This window comes from Embiotoca jacksoni, unplaced genomic scaffold (genome assembly GCF_022577435.1).
Source record: "Embiotoca jacksoni isolate LCO1_2020_lvr unplaced genomic scaffold, fEmbJac1.0.p SCAF_6, whole genome shotgun sequence".
Classification (NCBI taxonomy): domain Eukaryota; kingdom Metazoa; phylum Chordata; class Actinopteri; family Embiotocidae; genus Embiotoca; species Embiotoca jacksoni.
In genome coordinates, this window is record NW_027185414.1 from 2,710,457 (window position 1) to 2,729,584 (window position 19,128).

Genomic DNA, 19,128 nt, shown 5'->3' on the forward strand with positions numbered 1-19,128 from the left:
AAAACCAAGTCTGGCTATTTTCAGAGCAAGCACCTTTCCTTCACCACAAACACTCCCAATTCAAGTCATGTCAGACGGACTTCTCTCAGCTTTCAAAAACCTTCCACTTTCCTACTAAATTCTGCAGTTTGACAGATGTTCAGGTGGATTTTCCCACTCTGAGGTCAGAACTTTCTCACTTATCTACACCATAAAATACTAGTAGAAAGAGAATTAGAAAGAGTCTCACCTCCAGCACAGGGAGCAGAGCAGTCCGAACGCACCACGCCCCAGCCGAAGTCGGGTTTCCTCTCAGTGCGAGGCAGAGTGTACTCCCACACCACTCCAGGGTTCTTTCCCTGCAGGAGGATCTGTCAGACAAGAAAACAGTCAGTCAGAGAGGTGTCAGCATTATGAATATAGTTTGTCTATTCATCAGGGGAAAGTGGGATTCACCCTGTTTCCATCAGGATTTCTAATCTATCAAACGGGAAGTCAACCACCACAACCGCTTTTTACCAGCTGCTTGAAGGATTCCAACCAGCAACCTTTAGTTCCCCCCTCGATTTTTAAACTTAACACTCATACTGTAAATCAGGGGATTTAGAATTACTGAACTGAACTAAGAAAAGTGAAAAATTTTGAAAATAATCAATCTTTTAAGCATTCGACCCGTGTATTCCCTCATTTGTGTACTGATTGGTAGAACCCTGAGAGTAGAATGCTGACTGTGTACTGTCGAAAAAGTCAATTCTTTTTTTAAATTTTAAGAGACTAAACGTACGACCACGAGTGACATGGTGGCCTATTTCACTCACTCAAGGTCCCTTGAGCTTCTACTAACAAAAAGGCTTTAGAAACGTTTTTACCGCCTCTAGTCCAAACTGGCTGACCACACTATTACGAGATGATTTCACTGGGACAGGGCCGTGCACACATGAGGGGTAATTTCCATTTTATTTTGTGAGTTACCTTTTTTTCTTTAACCAGATCCTTTTTTATACTGGCCGGTGATTCTGAGTTACCTTTTCTGTACGGGAGATTTATTTGGACATTCAAGTCAAGCAGATAATACCGGATGAATGAAAGCAGACATACCCATTACAGGCTATCATTACAACAACCCCGTCAGGATACACTGCCATGGAGAAGAGCTTTGTTTGAGGCCGCATTTATATAGTCAGATCACAGGGTGTCATTATAAACCATTTCCAAACACTGCACTGGATTTGTTGTGTTTAGTATAGCTATGTTTCTTTTGCAGCCCACCATGGTTTATTTCAGGTTGGGTGGGAATTAATCCCCAATCCATTTGGCAAATTGTCTTAACTGTCAACATCCATTCCAATGCCTGACAAACATATCAGTCCATCAGTGTCTGCAGTAATGAGCTTTGACAAGTGTATTTTCTTTGGGGTATATCCTGAAGTATGAAGGAATCTACCATCAACCATCCAACTCAGAAAGCCAAGCACCTCTTGGGTTTGATCCACATTCAACAGTCCTGGAGCGCTTCCACGCTGACTCAACCAATCATCCTCGAATGCTTGTTAACTGATCTGTGTCTAAAGTCGGCACAATGCCCGACAGGAGACAAAAGGACATTTGGAGCGGTCTAATGTCAGAAAAACACATCTGCATAGAGGTATAGTATAAGTGGATATGGTGACAGAGGCAAATTCACATGCATTCAGTATAATCCAACAGGGCAGGATTTCCAACTGAGGGAGAAACATGGAGCAAAGACGCATGATGCATGAGGAGAAAGGCACCGAGGCACGCCGCGCTACAAGTTCTAAAAACAATGGGAAGTTAGTTATTGTCGTTTGGACTGATAAGTTGGTCCACTCGCCAATAATAGCTGTACTTACAGCAGCAGCAGTAGCTGGAACACACTGTTCATGGAAGCAAATAAGGAACTCCTTAACTCATAACTCTAAAGGAATGGTACCACGGTGCCAAACTACTCTGTTGGGTTGGTGTTTAAAACTTAGCAAAAGCTTGAGGTTAACTGTATGAGGTTTGGATGCTGGATGGAAACCTGTTGTGCACATGAATCTGCACTGAATTATATGTAAATTTGAGAGCTAAGCAGAAACAAGTTCCTTTGATTTGGTTCGCACCATCAAGCATGATCACATCACCAAAACCAAAATTGTACTTCATTTTTTTTTTCTTAAATCAGGCTGATAATCAGTGGCGGCTAGTGATGCAAATTCATTTTGTATTTCTATTTGGGGGGGGGAGCACAAACTGAAGCCTTCATCAACATTTACTCGGATGATGATCCTCCTCTCTACATGATGCCCCCCCCCCCTAACTCACTGCCATTATACAACTGCGACCACTCACCACACTGAGACTTTTAAACTTATCCAGGCAAACCAACTCTCAGCAATAGCTCTGCCCCTTCACCAAACAACCAGCAGCTATAAAAACAACACTGGGCAGGTTGTTTTTTTTATAATCCCCCAAATAGAAGACCTACTGTCCTCGGAGCATTGAAGCCTTCTATATAAATGATCTCTCTTTCTTAAGCCATCCACAATGTTGAATACACCCAACCAACCACAGCATTAGCATTGTCTGCCCGTAGAGACGCTTTCTTTCAAACAATAATTTCAGACACATCCAAACCTGTCTTCTCTCCAGTTCTTCAGTCTGGGACGACTGCAGCCAAAGCTCATCCTCTGACTGACAACTACACCAGTAAGTACAAAGGAAAATATCCCACTGCAAACCAAAATCCACAACCCCCTTCAATCAGCAAATAGCAACAATGACTTCATGCTTGTTCCCACTTCATGGACAGAACTCACACTGGTCTTGTGAATTCCTTAGTCGTCAAAGCAAACTAACAGCAGCAGCAAATCACAGCCTTGATTTAGTCACAAAACATCAAATTCGACCCAAGTTCTACAGCTGGCAAATAAAGGAGCATTATCTGGACTGACAATACAACTCACCAAGTGAGTTTACATGCAATTAGGACTGAACCCAACTTCAGATGCTACACAGAAGATTCTACCAGCTACTATTACTTTCCCAAAAGTTTGGGTTTTTTACAACGTAGTTTCTGAGAAATCTTTTCTCTTTTTTTGACTCCAAATACGACAATAGCCATGAGATTTGAGTGCCGTTGCTGTGGAGAAAAAGCTCGTCAGATGAATTAATCAGAGCTGTAGTGAGCTTCGAATGTTTCGTGGTTGCAGATGGAATTTAAAAATGGCACCATAGACGTGTTAAATTTATCCAAAATTGGTACTGAACTCAAATGTAAATGCATTGAAGTTGGAGATTGATAGTTTCCTCTCATCGTTAGCGGCACACCCAACAGAGTTTTAAGCTCTAATTGCGTGTTCCTTGCCAAAATGCATGTTGGAAGTTGTTGTTAACGTTTCACATTACTATTTTTATGTACTTTTTGTCCAAGAACCATATATTTTTGAAAGTACATTTTAATCTTTTGTTCTGACAAGTCAGAGAGGAAAATTCGGTGCCCATCCAAGACGTAGAAGTGCTCCGATTATAAATCGTCTATGTGAAAAACGAACAGGAGTTTTACTTGGAGAGCCAGTGGCACCCAAAAGAGCTGATCTCGCCTCCTCATGATATCAGGCTAAATTTTGGATTAAAAACACATCACAACATGAAAATGCTGTGGCAGCCCGATAGCACGGTGAAACAAATTCTTCTCTCGACCGCCAAAAAATGCTTTAAATTTAACACAAATAGTGTTAAAATAATAACGCAATCCAGGTACAAAAATACAAATGTGATTGGTGGGCAATAAAACAACATGATTTAACACAGCATTGAGACCTCCAACTTGAATTATCCTCTTCTAAGTTGGAGAAACATTCATTATTGGCTTCTGAATGTTTTTCATCATGGCTACAAATATCTTTAATTTGCATGATTGATGTGAGTCTATCTTCCCACAGGGCAACAAAAGACCACAGAGTGTCTCGGTTTACGCAACCCGACGACCACACCACTCATCAAGTCAGATGAGAGGATGATGAATTACGACGTGGCAGACGCAGATAGTCTCACAAAGCTTTGCCCTGGACTGGCATGACCTTGCCTCGCCATACCGCAAGAATGTCAATTCCGGAGGAAAATAATCCTACTCGGTGTCCGCTGAGACCTCCGGAAGCAGCCATATGTTATGTCTGTTCCCTCCTCCTCCTCCTCCTCCTCCTCCTCCTCATCTTGTGAGATACTTCTATACCCTCCTCCTTCCCCTCCTGCTCCATACCAGCTGAGCAGCTGTGCAGATGTGAGGACCTTGTCACAGTTTACGCTCACACTCCTCAACATTTGTTTTTCTTTCAAGTGTTTGGAGCCGAGTAAGGGTCTGCAAGTGATCTGTGCTTACATCCTCCCCCATGCGCTCTCTCAGTTTTTCTGTCACAGCGCCAGTTAGGTAGAATGTGTGACACAGATGAAGAACTGCACTGGAAAAAAAAGAAGAAAAAAGCTCTCTTTCCTTCATTTGGCTCTTTTCATTTGCAGTTAAAGTCACTGTGCCCTGACCTTAACTCCTCACATCCAAAGAGTTCAATTGCAGAATTCTTAATCTTTTAATCTCACTCTCCCTCCTCTCTCTCTCTCTCTCTCTCTCTCTCTCTCTCTCTCCTCTCTCTCTCTCTCTCTCTCTCTCTCTCTCTCTCTCTCTACCATTCCTTCTCTATCAGCCTCTTTCTCCTTTTAGTAATTACAGGACATACTTATAGAGATTATGCTCATGTCATCTGCAGATCAGCCGCATGCTACCGCTGAGTGCTCTGCTGGACAGATGTATGGCTGGGACACAGACAGGTCAGACTGTGCAAAGTCCTTTCTTTAAAGGACTATTTCAGGTTATTACAACACAATAATTATTGGTATATTATTGGCCATGTTTTCCTTTGGTTATGATAACATTATAGGCAACCAAATGTAGTGGGTAGATCTGGGAACACATCTGTAAAAGAGAAGTAGGTTAAGATAGAACGGTTGTACACAAGGCAACAGTTAAGACCGTTACCAGATTATCTAAACCACTTGATTTGAAGGCAGAACTGAAAGTAAGTGCACCCAAAATGTCTGTAATAATCCTCCCATTGCACAGGACAACAGTGCCCACACAGCTACAGTGAGTAAGCCACAGTTGAAGCAGGAAGTCAGTATGTAAACCATGATGGATATTTACATTATATGACGTGCGATTTTACAGTTTGCTTTCTATTTACTTTCCAAACAACCTGAACTTCACCCGGTCAACAGCAACATGGCCGCGCTGCCAATTCTCAGCAGTTACTTTGCCAATAACAATGTCATCATCAGCAAAAAGACGACGTGTCAAATTCCAGCTGTGCTCTGTTGCAGCTTCCAGTCTCCGCTCGAAACAATTCAGCAGCTGCTCTTCTAATATTGTTCAGTTGTTCTATAGCAAACTGAATGCATGTTTCCAGCTGGGCGAGCTGCTTCGTGACTACATTTGATGTCTGCCATCCCCATGCCAACTAAGCATGGCTGCTCTCATGAACCAGTACTGTTCATTCTGTCAAATGATGGAGTGAAAAATTTAGTGCTAAAATTATGATTTCATCTGCAAAATGTAGATGAGAACAACTGTAAGGTGATCACAGGGAGCAGGACAGGCCAGAACAATACAGTCTCTCTTCCTGGAATGGAGCAGCAACACGACACAGCTGCTCACTGTGACCGTTGCTGGTAGGAGCCTCCAGCCGTGGAACTGGCTCTGAGAGAATGAACTTTGGAACAGAGGCGCTTTGAGCTATGTGTGATTGCTACCATATATGTAAACTACTGACGTGCATCCCTTTCACGTTATGAATGTCAGAAAGCAAAATGCAAGATTAACATATTTATTATACTATGAATACAATTCCAAGCAGACATGTGGTGCTTATAGCAAGTTTATAGCCATGTTTGTTAAAGGTGAAAACAGTGAAACAGTATCCAGACAGCCATAGAACATTTCAAACCGGTCACATCCGACACGCCGGTCGGAGCTTGAATAAGCCTGCTCTACACCATTGCTGTATTAAGCAGAACTAGCTGGTGCATTCAAAGATGGCTCGAGACAAAAAATGTTTTCTGGCTTCTGGGTTTGCTTCTGTGTTATGCGGTCCACTGCATATCGGCATTAGTGTCTCCCCAATTGTTCTTGCCAAACACAAATTTCACTAGTTTTGCAGGTATCTGATCATAAACCCAAATACTGGGGCAGAGTCTGGCAACCATGAATGTCTGTACAAAATGTTGTGGCAATGAGATAATTCTATCAATAAGTGAATACACTGGTCTGCTGGTGGTTCTACAGAAGAAGTCGGGGAAATAACCAAAGTAAGTTGGATCTGTCCTTTTGAGCACCATGCTATCTGTACCAAGTTTCATGGCAATCTATTCAGATTTGAGATTTTTCAGCCTGGAACAAAGTGGTATTCAATCAAACAGTCCAGCACTGCTATTTGTTAAGGCCCCTAACATGGCTAGAAATAAGAATTATCCTAAAAAATTACAAAATTATGGTCAAAGCTGCTAAGAAATACATATCAAATCTATGCATGCATCCCTGCATTTCTGCAAGCATTAATTTTGCAGAAGGACAATAATGTGCTGCTTTTCAAATGCCAACTACAACCTTGACTCTGCAAAACTGCCCACAGACCGAAGCCTCTTTTCTGAAATAGCTACATAAACACTCAGATGCTTCCTGATGGCCAAACAAACAAGTGACCAACCAGGCCCTTTGGAAATATCATACTGGTATTCCTCCTGCATTTACAGGCCAGTCATTCCTGCTTTAACCACAGTATTTCAGTAGCCGAAGGGACTGAGGGCAGACAAGCTTTTACATGAATATCACTTCAACCATAACGGAGGGAAAAAAATAACTGTCTCCTCTTCACCTGGTTTCCACTTCTGTTTTCACAGCCAGGGCTCAGAGGTCAAGAGAAAATAATTGCTTTTGCTGACAAAGTTAGGTCAGAAGAACATCCCACACATCCCAACAGCATTCACTTAAACCTTTGGATGACTCGGCTACTTGTTGGATATTAGTTTTTCTGTCGGACGGATACGCCTGTCCAGCATCACGTTTTGCAGCTGGAGGACAGGTGAAGACTCGCACTCCACCTCGAAGCTCTGGTTTCTAACACACAACTGATTGCAAACGTGATGCAAAAAGGAAGAAAAAAAAGTACCATCAGCCCATAATTCATCTGCTATACTGTGCAGAACATCTCACTCCAAGCACCCATCTGATTTTTTTTACTCCTCATCTCTGCCTCTAAAGGGGCAGTTGACAGGAGGATTTTACGCGCTCTGTTAGCCTCATATCACATGGCTGCAACAAAGCACTTTTGAGGTCAGTGGCCACAGGGTCCATGGCTTTGAGTGTGTGTACATGGAGGTGAACATGTGACTGTGTTTACGCTGGGGCTGGAAGTACCAAGAAGCTGTCCTGCTTCTAAACAAGGGGCGAGCCTGTGCCATGGGAGACTGATCTGAATAGTGAAAGTGGCACAAAGGCTGAGTTCGACTAATTGTGTCACAACTCGCTCTGTGATGTCTGAATTATTCCCCTGTCATTCTGGTGAGGCTTTAAGGACCAGTCCATCCAAATTACAAAAACACATATTTTCCCAATTAGAAACTACTGACTGACCGCGCAGGAATTTTAATGATCTACAACTATCTGTACAGTTCATACATAAGCACGAGGCCTATAAACACAAAGTGCACTCCAGCTGTCAAATCTGTGCAAACAAAACAAGGCAAAATTTTGCTTTGTGCTCTTTCTGAAGGCCCCAACTGGTTTCAGATACAGAGTCCCAACTAGTACCAAAGTAGTCCCGCTGAAAACTCTCGCCAATGAGCTCTGGGTGAACTGCCCTTCTAAACAATCCTTTAATGTTGTGAACACACTAGGTGCTTTCAGAAAGGAGGATCTCCAAAGTACTAAGAACTGTTAGTGGAAGTTCCTTCTTTTTCATGTTCACACTGCAGGAACTAAGAACCATTGTAGTTCTTAGAACCTTAGGACCTTTGTAGCTCCAACATCCCAGTAGGTACTTTCACCGTACAAGATGAACTACAGTGACCAAGTGTACGGCAACGGTGTTCTGTGTGACGTTGGTGGTGTTTTAACATGTTAGCTTTAGCTTAGATCAGAAGTAACACCAAAGTCACACAATAATACAAAACAAACCGATCGAGGCAGTGGTGGACCGACAACTCACGTGTGCTGACAGGTAAAATTATTGTTTTTGTCCAAGGAGTCTGGTGGCTTTTGAAGAGAGCAATAATGGTGCAGTTCCCCTTCAGAGAGGGCTGTCTGACAGCAATGAAAAGAAAGCATTCTAAATGTGTGTACACTAACTGATATTAATTTAATTAGGAGAGCTTTGTTGCTGATCTCATCCACAGCAGTACATAGGAAAGCCTCTCTGCCGGTACAGCTGCCTGCTTCTCCACTCTGGGGATGTGTAGACTCTCATCTCACTTCGGACAATTATCTAAAGAATTTGAGCAAAACCTTGTTGTTGCTGTACAGAAGAGACGTTGCCAACTGCTGGCCAGTTTACATAATTTTAGCGTTCCTTTTGATAGAGTGAATGCAAACTGAAAAAAAGCCCTTGACAGTACGTAATCCTAACGCCTGCACAGTTGATAAATTAGCTACTGTGAGTTGTAGTTGTTAGTGTGATTCATTGATGTGCCTCACATTCTGTCTGGACACTAATTTATATTCTAAAATTGAATCACAACATCTTTTCGGAGACAGTGTCCCAATTAATTCTGGATAATCCACAGATCTCGCTGAGTTGTTTTCTACTGAAAAGTCCAGTTCCTTTGAAATCTGCTGACAGTGTGTCCTAGATGAACCGACCTTTTAAACTGTTGGCTTTGACTTTGATGAAGTCCTTGATGCGCTGTGAACCTTTTTTGTCTTTTCCCTTTTACCTTTATGTTCTCTTTCTTTCCCTTTGTCACTCACATAGAAAAGCTCTGCACAGCGTAAGCTGTTGCGACCCTAAACATGTCTTCTGATTAAAGCCTTCCCCAACACCCACCCGTCACATCATCATCCCTGCCGTAACCAACCACCCAAAACACTAAATCCCCCATAGAACATTTGCAGGCAGATATAACCACCCTTGTTCTCCATACCACTAAACTTATTTTTCTCCATCATGTCCAGGCATTAAAAAAAGAGGTGCTGCAGCTCTGCCAGGGACCCTGTCACTGTCAATTGCCATAAAAGGACATCACCCGGCAGCGGCGGCTTACTTCAAACACCAGCGTCTCATTAGTCGGTCCAGCGGCGTACAGGCTCTCAGGCTTGTTGAAAGACCGCTGGTAGTCGAACACGGTCCCACCAAAGTGGAACTTTCCCGGCCAGTCCACAGTCCAGTCCCCGGTCAGGTAGTACTTCCTCTTCAGGGAGCGGACGGCCAGGTAGCTGGTGGAGACTTCCATTTCCTGAACACGAATGCTTCGAGCCCCAGCTGGGACTGTCACCATGGAGTAATACTCTGGGGGAAAAAAGGGACAGAACCATCAAGGCTATATCAGAATTAGATATTTGTTCATTGCTGTTCTGTAATTCTTATGCCATGTTTCATCCTGCTAACATCATCCAAACAAGCTGACCGTTGGCCCGGTGTTGAAGGGTGTACTGGCCCTTGAAGAACTTGCAAGTGGAGTTGTCTCCCTTACAGACTCCGCAGGCGTCCAGAGAGGCCTTGGAGCCCAGAATCTGGTCACAGCCCACCGCCTAAACACACACACAAAAACACTCATGTGTGGACGGAGCTATAATAAAGATGATAAGCTCAATGGAATAAAGTAATGTGTGTATCAAGTGGTAATTTAGTGAACACTCTCTGGTATCATGTAACTCCTGCACCTGGCATCTGTATTTCAAGGACAACATAATCTATAGGGGAGATGCAGAATTACTTTGGAGGTTAGATAAAACTAGGGCTGCGTATTGTTCAAAAATGTTTGATACCAGTACCGGTACCACCACCTTGACTTCTATATTGGTTCATAAAAATATCCACTGTAAGAAAAAGGAAATTACATTACACATTATTTACAAATCTTTAGTTTTCATGGAGTTTACAGGGGGAGAGTGTAACCCAGGTTATTTTCTATAATTTTCCCGAAATATACTGTATTTCCGAAATACATCATAGAGCAACTGCAGCACATGCGATTCAGACAAGTATTGTTTTCAGGTGACGTGCAAGATTTTTAAAACTGAAACCAAGTGAGTTTATCTACATGGGTCCATTCAAGTAGAGGCGATGTATGACAAATGCTGTCGCTCACTTATGCTGATTGGGTTTGCTTTGTAAATGTAGTAAAAGTTATGCCTTTTATAATAAAACCCAGTGACCCCTTTTTTGAAGACAAGGTGTAGAAATTTGGTCGCAAATGAAAGGTCATTTTTTTGATAGTACATAATACCGAAGCATTTGGTCTGTACCATAAAAGTATTGAACACTAGGTGTAACACAGCAATTAAAAAAAGAATTAGTTTTGTGGTAAAATATACATAAAAACAGACAAGGTGACCACATCCAGAAATCCCAATGTAATCCTACATTGCACTGAAGTAAAATAAAAACACAAGGTTAAGGAAATGGATTTTAAAGAACTTGTAAACATTTCAACGTTTCACCGTGCAGAACAGTGAATCCATGCGGCCTCTGTACCTCACACGCGCCATCAATGCAGACGTCTCCTTTGTGGTCGGAGCAGGAGGTGCCATCTTTGACCTTGCTGGACATGGCGAAGAAGAAGTCAAAGTCCTCTGCAATGCAGTACAGTTTACAGATGTCTTCATCTGCACAGAGAAGGGGAAATGATGTCGAGCAACTCTGGTGTTAACAAGAAAGGCAGCATCAGTAAAATGTGTAAATTGTTGATTCACCAAAGTTCTTCTATGATGTGGTCAGTTTGAAGTTAAAAAGGCTACTGTAGTGCAACCTGTTACACATACAGTATGCACAGCCCCTGCTGAGACAGACCTGAAACAGACAGGAACTGACTTTGAATGCACCCAGGGCAATTCATGTGGGGCTGCAGGTTTATTTTGTAGTTCAGATCAGTTATCACAGACAAGTCTCTGCAGCCGTCTTTGATTAAAATAAATGACGGTGAAGGTGACTTGGCCCAAGGTCCCAGAAGGCAGTTCAGAATCTATTCCTCTCCACATCACCCCCATTCATCAACAGCTTAAACAGGCCTGGGACGACAGCCAAACACACTGCTCTCCTTCATTGCACTCTCTCTCCCTTGCCCTCTGTAACAAAGCTGGCCCGCAGGCTTCCTTTTTAAATCTATCCCCACTGTGTCAGAGGGTGCAGGTGGCTACATGTCTCCCATGCACATTACACGAAGTGATAGTTTCCTCCAGCTTTTTGGCCCTAATCACTGCAGCAGTAAATAGAGGTCGGCATTACAAGAACACTTTATAAAAGAGATTTAGACAAGCAAAGCACGGATGAGCGCAGAATATAAAAGATATGCAGAATTAAGGCAAGAAAAAAAACTTGTCCTCAGCAATCTGCAAGTCTCTGAGTATTTAACTGGGCTGTGTTCTTTAAATAATTAACATTATGTGCCAAGAACACAGAAATTAATTCTCATCAATAAATGCTGTGTAAAGATTAAACAACTGACAAAAAATAAATCTGTGATTACATCCACAGAGCAAGTTCTCCATAACTGAACGACAGGACTGAACCCTGTAATTGTTGGGTGCCACCTTACCGTCCACTTTGGTGTAGGGCTTCCACTTATAGTACCAGCCCCTGAAGGGCTTGCTGTTGTACTCTGCACACTGTTGTGCCCGGAAGTCCCCGGCATTGAGAGGGCACGGGCGAGTGTTACAAAGCAGGTTGAGACGGCTGGAGCCCGAGCAAAATTTACCATTGTTCTGTGGCCTGGGTGGAAGACGAGACAAGACAAGAAAGCGGAAAAGGAAGTGAGAAACAGGGAAGGTGGGTTTGTTTTACTACCACAGCACCGTTGGCAATGTAAAACTAACATAATTGTAGTTACAGCTCTATATCATCTTAAGTGCGCTAATGTAACAGTTATTCACAGTTCATAGAAGAGACAGCTGATTAATGGACCCAACCAAGCTCTCTTTGAAACTGCTCAGTTTTGTTTTAGGGACGTTACTACAAAGTTCTAACATCCAGATATAGACCTGCTGGAAGCAGTTATGACTAATGGTCATAATGTTTGAGGTCATCACCATAATGTATGTGTCCAATGTATCTTGTAGTTTGACAAAGTTTGATATTTAAGGCTTAATTGCCTTCTTGCTGACAGTTGAATGTCACAATATACCACTTGACATTTTTGACCTTGAGGAATGAATAGCATAATCAACAGCGAGGGGCCCATGTAAGAATTTCAGCACAGGCCCTCTTGAACACTGACTGATTCACTCAGTCTTCAAAGTAATCATGACTAAGAGCTATTCTGTTAGTGAGAGCTATTGTTAGCTTGTGTATAATAACTATGGTTTGGAATCACAGCCTATTAAATGTAACTTTATTTGTCTTTATTAAAATTTTCCAAAACTGTTCTATTAAAAATGAATAGACTATTATTCATACCCGTCACTTAGTTCTGTCTAATTTGGTTGTTTTATTTATAAATATTACAAATTTATAAGTATAAAACTTGCTATTTGTGGAATGACCTTGCTCCCCGTTATTTGTGATAACTTGCATTGACATCATGACAGGTTTTTTTGCTCAACCTTTTAGCAAGAAGGTCTTCAGCAAACGGACAAGATGTTAACACAATAGGCTAAATGTGCATATGTGTGTCTGCACTGGTGTGAGCTTGTTTTTGGTGAAGGGAAAATTTAAAATATAAAAAGAATTATCCCAATCAAGGTACACTGAAGAATTAACCTATAGCCAGAAGATACTCAGCATTAAAACTAGAAAAAAGAGAAACACTTAATGACTCTGTCCAAAGTAAAGTGCCGCTTCTACCTGGGGTCTTCGCTAGTTGCCTGGCAACCTTACTCCAAGAAACTGTCCAGCACACAGTGTGTCCAGTGTTGTTACCTTTAAACTCAGACTACTTCACCACATCCAGTCGTAAAGGTAAATTAAGCTGACTGGCTGCAGCTTCATATTTGCCATAGAGATAGGAAAGTGATATTGATCTACCAGGGAAATCTCCAAACAAGAAAGCAAACAATTCTTAACATTTCATAAAACTTTTTTTTTTTTTTTTTTTTTTTTTTTTTTTTAACTGTCCCCATCTCGATCCTCAAATACCAAATCTTTTAACTGATTAAAAGGTTTGTTTACCTCAAAAGTGCTACTTTATTTCATGAAAACTGCACCTCCTGATCAGTCAGTGTATTGTTAGCTGTGGTATCAAAGTGTAAATTAAAGTTTTGGATCAACACTTCTTCAATCTCGGGAATAATTACAGTAAAAAACATAAACAGATAGTGGAGTTTTAATATACCACAAAAATGATAAAAGCAAACACCACTTGTAAGAAGAAGACAACCAGAGTCTTGACATTTAGCGAACATCAGGATGCCATGTCGGACTTCCCACGCTTTCTAAACTCATGCCAAGCATTCCAACACAACCACCAACAGAGAAAATTGAGTTTAGCTGTTTACCAATGTGGCGTGCACACACACACATAGACACAGACTTGGGGAACCATGCTGATCAAACATGTCTAATAAAAACAGTTCACTACCCGTTACAATATAATGAAACGCTTTGGCAAAGGAACTGAAACAGTGCCTAATAGAAACAGTAAACACCACAAGGAGGAGAAGGCAACTGGAGGCACATTTCTTTTCAATGTTCTGCAGCAATATTGAAAATGTTTGCGTGAGACGGATATCAGCAACAATGGGAAGTAAGAAAAAAACTAAAACAACATGTTGCTTGACTGCATTTTCTTTAACTCCAACTGCTCACTCCTTCCATTCAGACTTGGACTCAATAACAGTGACATAGCTGCCAAGAGTGATGGAGCTCCATTCAAGGTGTGTGTGTGTGTGTGTGTGTGTGTGTGTGTGTGTGTGTGTGTGTGTGTGTGTGTGTGTGTGTGTGTGTGTGTGTGTGTGTGTGTGTGTGTGTGTGTGTGTAAATCTGTGGCAATCTTGCTTCCCTTGGTGAGAGGGAGGATTTGGCACAGGTTTTCCTAGTCCTGATCCCATTAAGACTTTAGCAGCAGACAACACAGCCCATATGGTAATGCGCTCATGGCAGGCCAGCGAGGGACTACACCGTATACTCTGTCAAAAGCATCCTAATCAGAGGAGCACAGAAGATAGACCATCTACTTGAGAAGAGACTTGAATCGACTCCATGGACTAGGGACTGTCTGGGCCTGAGTTTCCCAACGCTCCTCTCTGTATCATCCTTTCCTGGACCCCTCTCTCCATCCAGTATCATTACAACTGTAAATCCACTTCCAACAACAAGCGAGATATGACAAGTTTTTTAGTATGTGTTTCGGTCATTCCTCTTCTTTGTCTACACCGCAGCCCTGGTGCAGCTCTCAGGACCCTTACCGGTGCTTAAGTGTCTCAGTAGCTTGATAAATCTGCACAGCAACAGAAGCTGAAACTCCTTTAGGTCAGAGGTCGCCACGTCTAGTCTTGTCTTCTTCGTGAGTCACCTGCTCTTTCCCTGACCCTCTCAGGACTTCCCTCTGCATTTCAACACACATAGAAATACCTTCACATTCTACTGCCGTGCCGCCGGCCTAACCTCTCTTAAATATCTTTACAAGTCTTCCGGGAGACTCCGCCAAACAAGCACCATTGCCCCCTCATCGAGCACCCTATTAAATCGAGTGTGTGACAAAATGTGCTGCCTAAAAAACCAGGTCAAGATCGTGAACCTAATCTCCCGGGCTTGTTGGTGAGGATTAGGTTGACTGTGTTTGATCTGGCAGGTGGTCTATGGGGGAACGGAGGAGCAAGGAGGGAGGTGAAGAAGGGGAGGGAGGAACGGAGGGAGGGATGGGGAGAAGATTCATTCTCCATCTTGAAACAACTTCTAGAAGGGAAGGCATTAATCGGCTGATCCCACAGAAGTCTTTTATAAGTCTGCACAAAAGATACACGCTTGCCTCATAAAATGGATGGGATATGGAATAACCAATTGACTGCACCTGCTGCGTGAAGACTTTGTAGCAGGGCAGAGGTGAAAATGTACAGGTCATCTACCATTTTAGTCATATAGATTGATGGCATTTTTCCACTCCACGGCAGTGATTTTTCACGACATTTCTGGAGGACACCAGTTGGAAAAATTACTCGAGGCTTGGTTCAAAATCAAACACATCGGACATTTATTCTTGCAAGAAGGAACACATACATGTACCCTCAAAGAGGGGTGTCCAGCAAAGAAGGGCCTTCCCTCCTCCGTAGGTCAGCTTTTATACAGTGGGACAAACAGTAGCCCATCACCTCCATTCCTTTTGTACCTGCTTTTGTATGGTAATACAGAGTTGGTTGTAGGTCACAAGATAAGGACACCGGGGAGTCGTCAATTAGATGCGGAAAGAATCACTTGCAAATAAGACAGAAAACAAAGGAAACTTTTCGGAGCCTGCTTGACAAAGAGACTTTCCGGAGCCACAATGCAAACAAGAGGAAGAGACAAATCCTTCCTTTCCATCATATCCCTCCTGTTTATACAAAGTATAACATAACATGTACATAAAAAGGAAAAAAACAAAAGAATCTTTCCATCATATAAAAGAATCTTTCCATCAACGCTCCAGACAGTTCAGACTGTTGAGTTTTGAGGTGAAGATGACATTAGAGACAAGCGGTCAGATTCAGGCTAATCCTTCTTGTTCTGCTCAGATTAAGAGATGAGGAGCCTCGCCAAAATAATCGCAGAGATTACTGGGCACAAACACAATCTGAATGTCATGAGTCATGGAATAAAACGTGATGCAGTCGGGATGAGGTCTGAGTGTGTTTGGGTGGTGGAGGTAATGAGATGCTGTATTAATATATGAACCAGTCTAATATTATTGTCTTCCTTTCAAGTTTGGACAACTAGTTGGCCCATTGTATTTATTCTGATAATGATATCATGACTTGGTATTATTGGATTTAATATTTGCCCCTCACCATCTTTCTATCCCCTCTCTGTCTCACTGACCCCATAACTCCCCGTTTAGCAGCATCCATCCGTTCTTTCCGCAGCTGCTTCTACAAATCTCTCTTTAGTGCCACAGGAATGATAAATGAACTTGACAGATAACCTGGTTTAAAAGGCTCTGTGGCCCTTTTTCGGTCTGCCAGTCATGGTGTATAATGTGTATCATATGAGGGCCGGACTGCCCCTGAAAACGTCTTTGATCTCTCGGAGGGATTAGGAGACGAGTCGGCTGTGACCGACAGAACAGCCACATCAGTGTCTGCCCTGCTGTTAAGTAAGCAGTGATGAAACCAGTGGAGTAAAGAGGATGATGTAGTAGCAGTCTGTGAGTGTCTGAACGGACTCCTTATTGGAGGTGATATGATGAAACGAGACATTGAGGCTACATTTCCTGAAAAAAAAAAAAGAAATTAGCTGAGAATTTGCCTGTGAAACATTTGAAACTGAGGCTGAAAAGTTCCAGTCAAATGTGGAGTACCTATTGAAACACAATTACTGAAACATACTGAAATGGAAATTTACTGCAACTGTGTGGTAGAAATTACTGAAATGTGAAAACAGCCCTGAGTTGGAACAACAGAGGGAGCTTTGTTATTGCGGCTTCAGGTGGCAAGAGACGTGAAATACAGTCCAGGAAGTTCAGTTCGTGTAACAGATCCGTACATACATCCACCCACATCACAGTGAAGGACCTTAAGTATCTCGGGGTTTGTTCTATAGTGAGGGTACGATGGAGCGAGAGACTGACAGGGGAATCGGTGCAGTGTCAGCAGTAAAGCAGGCATTGTACTGGACCGTTTTGGTGAAGAGGAAGCTGAGTTGGAAGGTAAAGCTTTTGATTTACCAGTCGATCTGCATTCTGACCCTTACCTACGGTCACGAGCTTTAGATAATGACTGAAAGAAGGCAATCATAGACACAAGCAGCTGAAATGAGTTTCCTCTGCATGGAGCTCAGCTGTAGAGTTGGGTTAAGCAGCTCCGACATCCGGAGGGAGCTTTGAGTAAAGCTCGGTCGTAAGGAGCCAGTTGAAGTGGTTCAGGCATTAGGATGCCTCCCATAGGAGGTTTCCCGGGCACCTCCAAGGGGATGGAGACCACGGGGTAGACCAATAACATGCTGGAGGGATTATGTATCTCATCTGGTCTCCAAATGCCTTGGAATACACCAGAAGGGGCTGGAAAACATTGCTGGAGAGACGAACATCTGGACTAACTTACTCAACCTCATGTTGCACTTTTTGATGGAGTTCGCTGCGTTGGCATCCCTGCTGCCTTCTTGTACTGACTCCCATTTAAAACAATTGAGGGGCATGTTTTTTTTTCCATACAGGACTGAAGTCAGTCTCAGACATCCGTATCAGTTGAAGTGAAAGTACTGAAAGTCGAAGACTCACCTAAAAGCCAGGCGTTGTAAGTAGTTGAAATTGTCGAGGTTTATTTTTTAACATGAACTAGAAAAGACAGCTGAAGTTGCATAAGTCATCAAAGCCTAGAGTAGTGGAGTTAAGTGAAAAGGTTCTTTTTCAAAGGTGAAGTTTTAAGAGTCAGTTCGTTCTGAAATCAAAGCCGTGAGGTGACGTGTCAGCAGCCAAAGTAGTTGGATTGTGTATTGAAGTTTAAGAGACACAGTTGAAAATTTTAACAACTGACAGCAGTTGAAATTTAAGTTGAAGTAGAAGTTGGTTGGTTTACAAGCACTTCCTGTTTTATTCAATTAAGATTGAGTTGCATGTCATTGTTCAGGTGGGCCTGTTATTTTGCCCTATGTTGACTCAAATGTATTTGGTTGACAAGCCTGCAAGTTGTGTAAATGTCTGTGTGTGATGAAAAGGTGATGCTATGAAGTAATTTTGATATTCAAGTCATTTAGGCCCTGCTTTGCTAAAATGAATGATACTGGGGTAGCGTTAATTAGAAGAAGCAACTGTGTCCCAAGTATTCCTGTCATGACTACAACCTTTCACCTGCACTGAAACACACAGGGACCTATACATCTGTGTGCGCAAAACATGGAAGTGGAAGTGGATGTGACATGCCACGATGATCTAACGCGCTATAACTAATTCTTAAAGGATGACAATTATTAATAGTGCAAAACAGCAGATTCTTTGTAGCAAATTTTGAGACCTGTCCACCAATCAAGGTAGTACAGTGGCCTTTGGATGTTAGCCATTAGTCATGATCTTATGAGTCATGATCAGGTTATGCTGTGTGTGGGTATTCATGCAGGAATATGCAAGCAATTGTCTTTCCTTTAGTTGTTGCTGTGGTCAGTTCTGCTTCTTTTTCCTTCACCAAATATTTAGAAAGTTTAAAATTCAATTGACAGCTGGCAAGAAGCAAAACAAGGAAAAATTGTAGAGGTGCTGTCTAGGAATTTGTGTTGATTTTCTTGTTAATTGGCTGTGGCTCCAATAGGATAAAATAAAACCTCTGTTAATTGGTTCCACCATCCTGGGTTACACTGTGGAGGAAATTGCTAGTTTAAACATATGCTCTTCAAGGAGAAGACTTTGAACCCTTAAAAACAACAAACCTTCAGCACGATGACCCCTGTGGGACTGACTTTGGTCTGTGGGTTTCTCATACAACACAGTAAAGGCAGAAGAAAGGATGAAATGGTGCAAATGAACAGGAAATGAATCATTTCTCTAAATGCCCCATTGCTTTTTCATGTATTTAACTTGAAAGATGTGCACTGTGGGAGCTGGTTAATACACTGCAGGCCGAGTCAATCAGCAGCACTATTACTCGATCGCAGCGTAGTGACAGAACAACAACAATAAATCTGTTCTGTATGGCGTGAAAGTGAAATAAAAGTCTAAAGACATCTGGTGTTCTGAAGAATAACAGTGAGGGACTGCATGTCTGTTATGAGACATTAAAACCGAGAATCTCTCACGTGCTTGTGATGACATGCACAAAGTTCTGAGCTA

The 19,128-nt window shown here is 42.3% G+C and overlaps 1 protein-coding gene across 2 annotated transcripts in view; it reads right to left on the reverse strand.

The window, feature by feature from the left end:
- Positions 1-19,128, reverse strand: part of adamts18 (ADAM metallopeptidase with thrombospondin type 1 motif, 18) — a 62,959-nt gene that overhangs the window by 17,317 nt on the left and 26,514 nt on the right. For both annotated transcript variants that reach the window (XM_069174399.1, XM_069174398.1), the window contains 5 exons: positions 11,779-11,951; positions 10,719-10,849; positions 9,649-9,772; positions 9,286-9,530; positions 230-350 (listed from right to left, as the gene is read on the reverse strand). In XM_069174399.1, the coding sequence (XP_069030500.1) occupies positions 230-350; positions 9,286-9,530; positions 9,649-9,772; positions 10,719-10,849; positions 11,779-11,951 (794 nt within the window). The remainder of the gene's footprint in view (positions 1-229; positions 351-9,285; positions 9,531-9,648; positions 9,773-10,718; positions 10,850-11,778; positions 11,952-19,128) is intronic.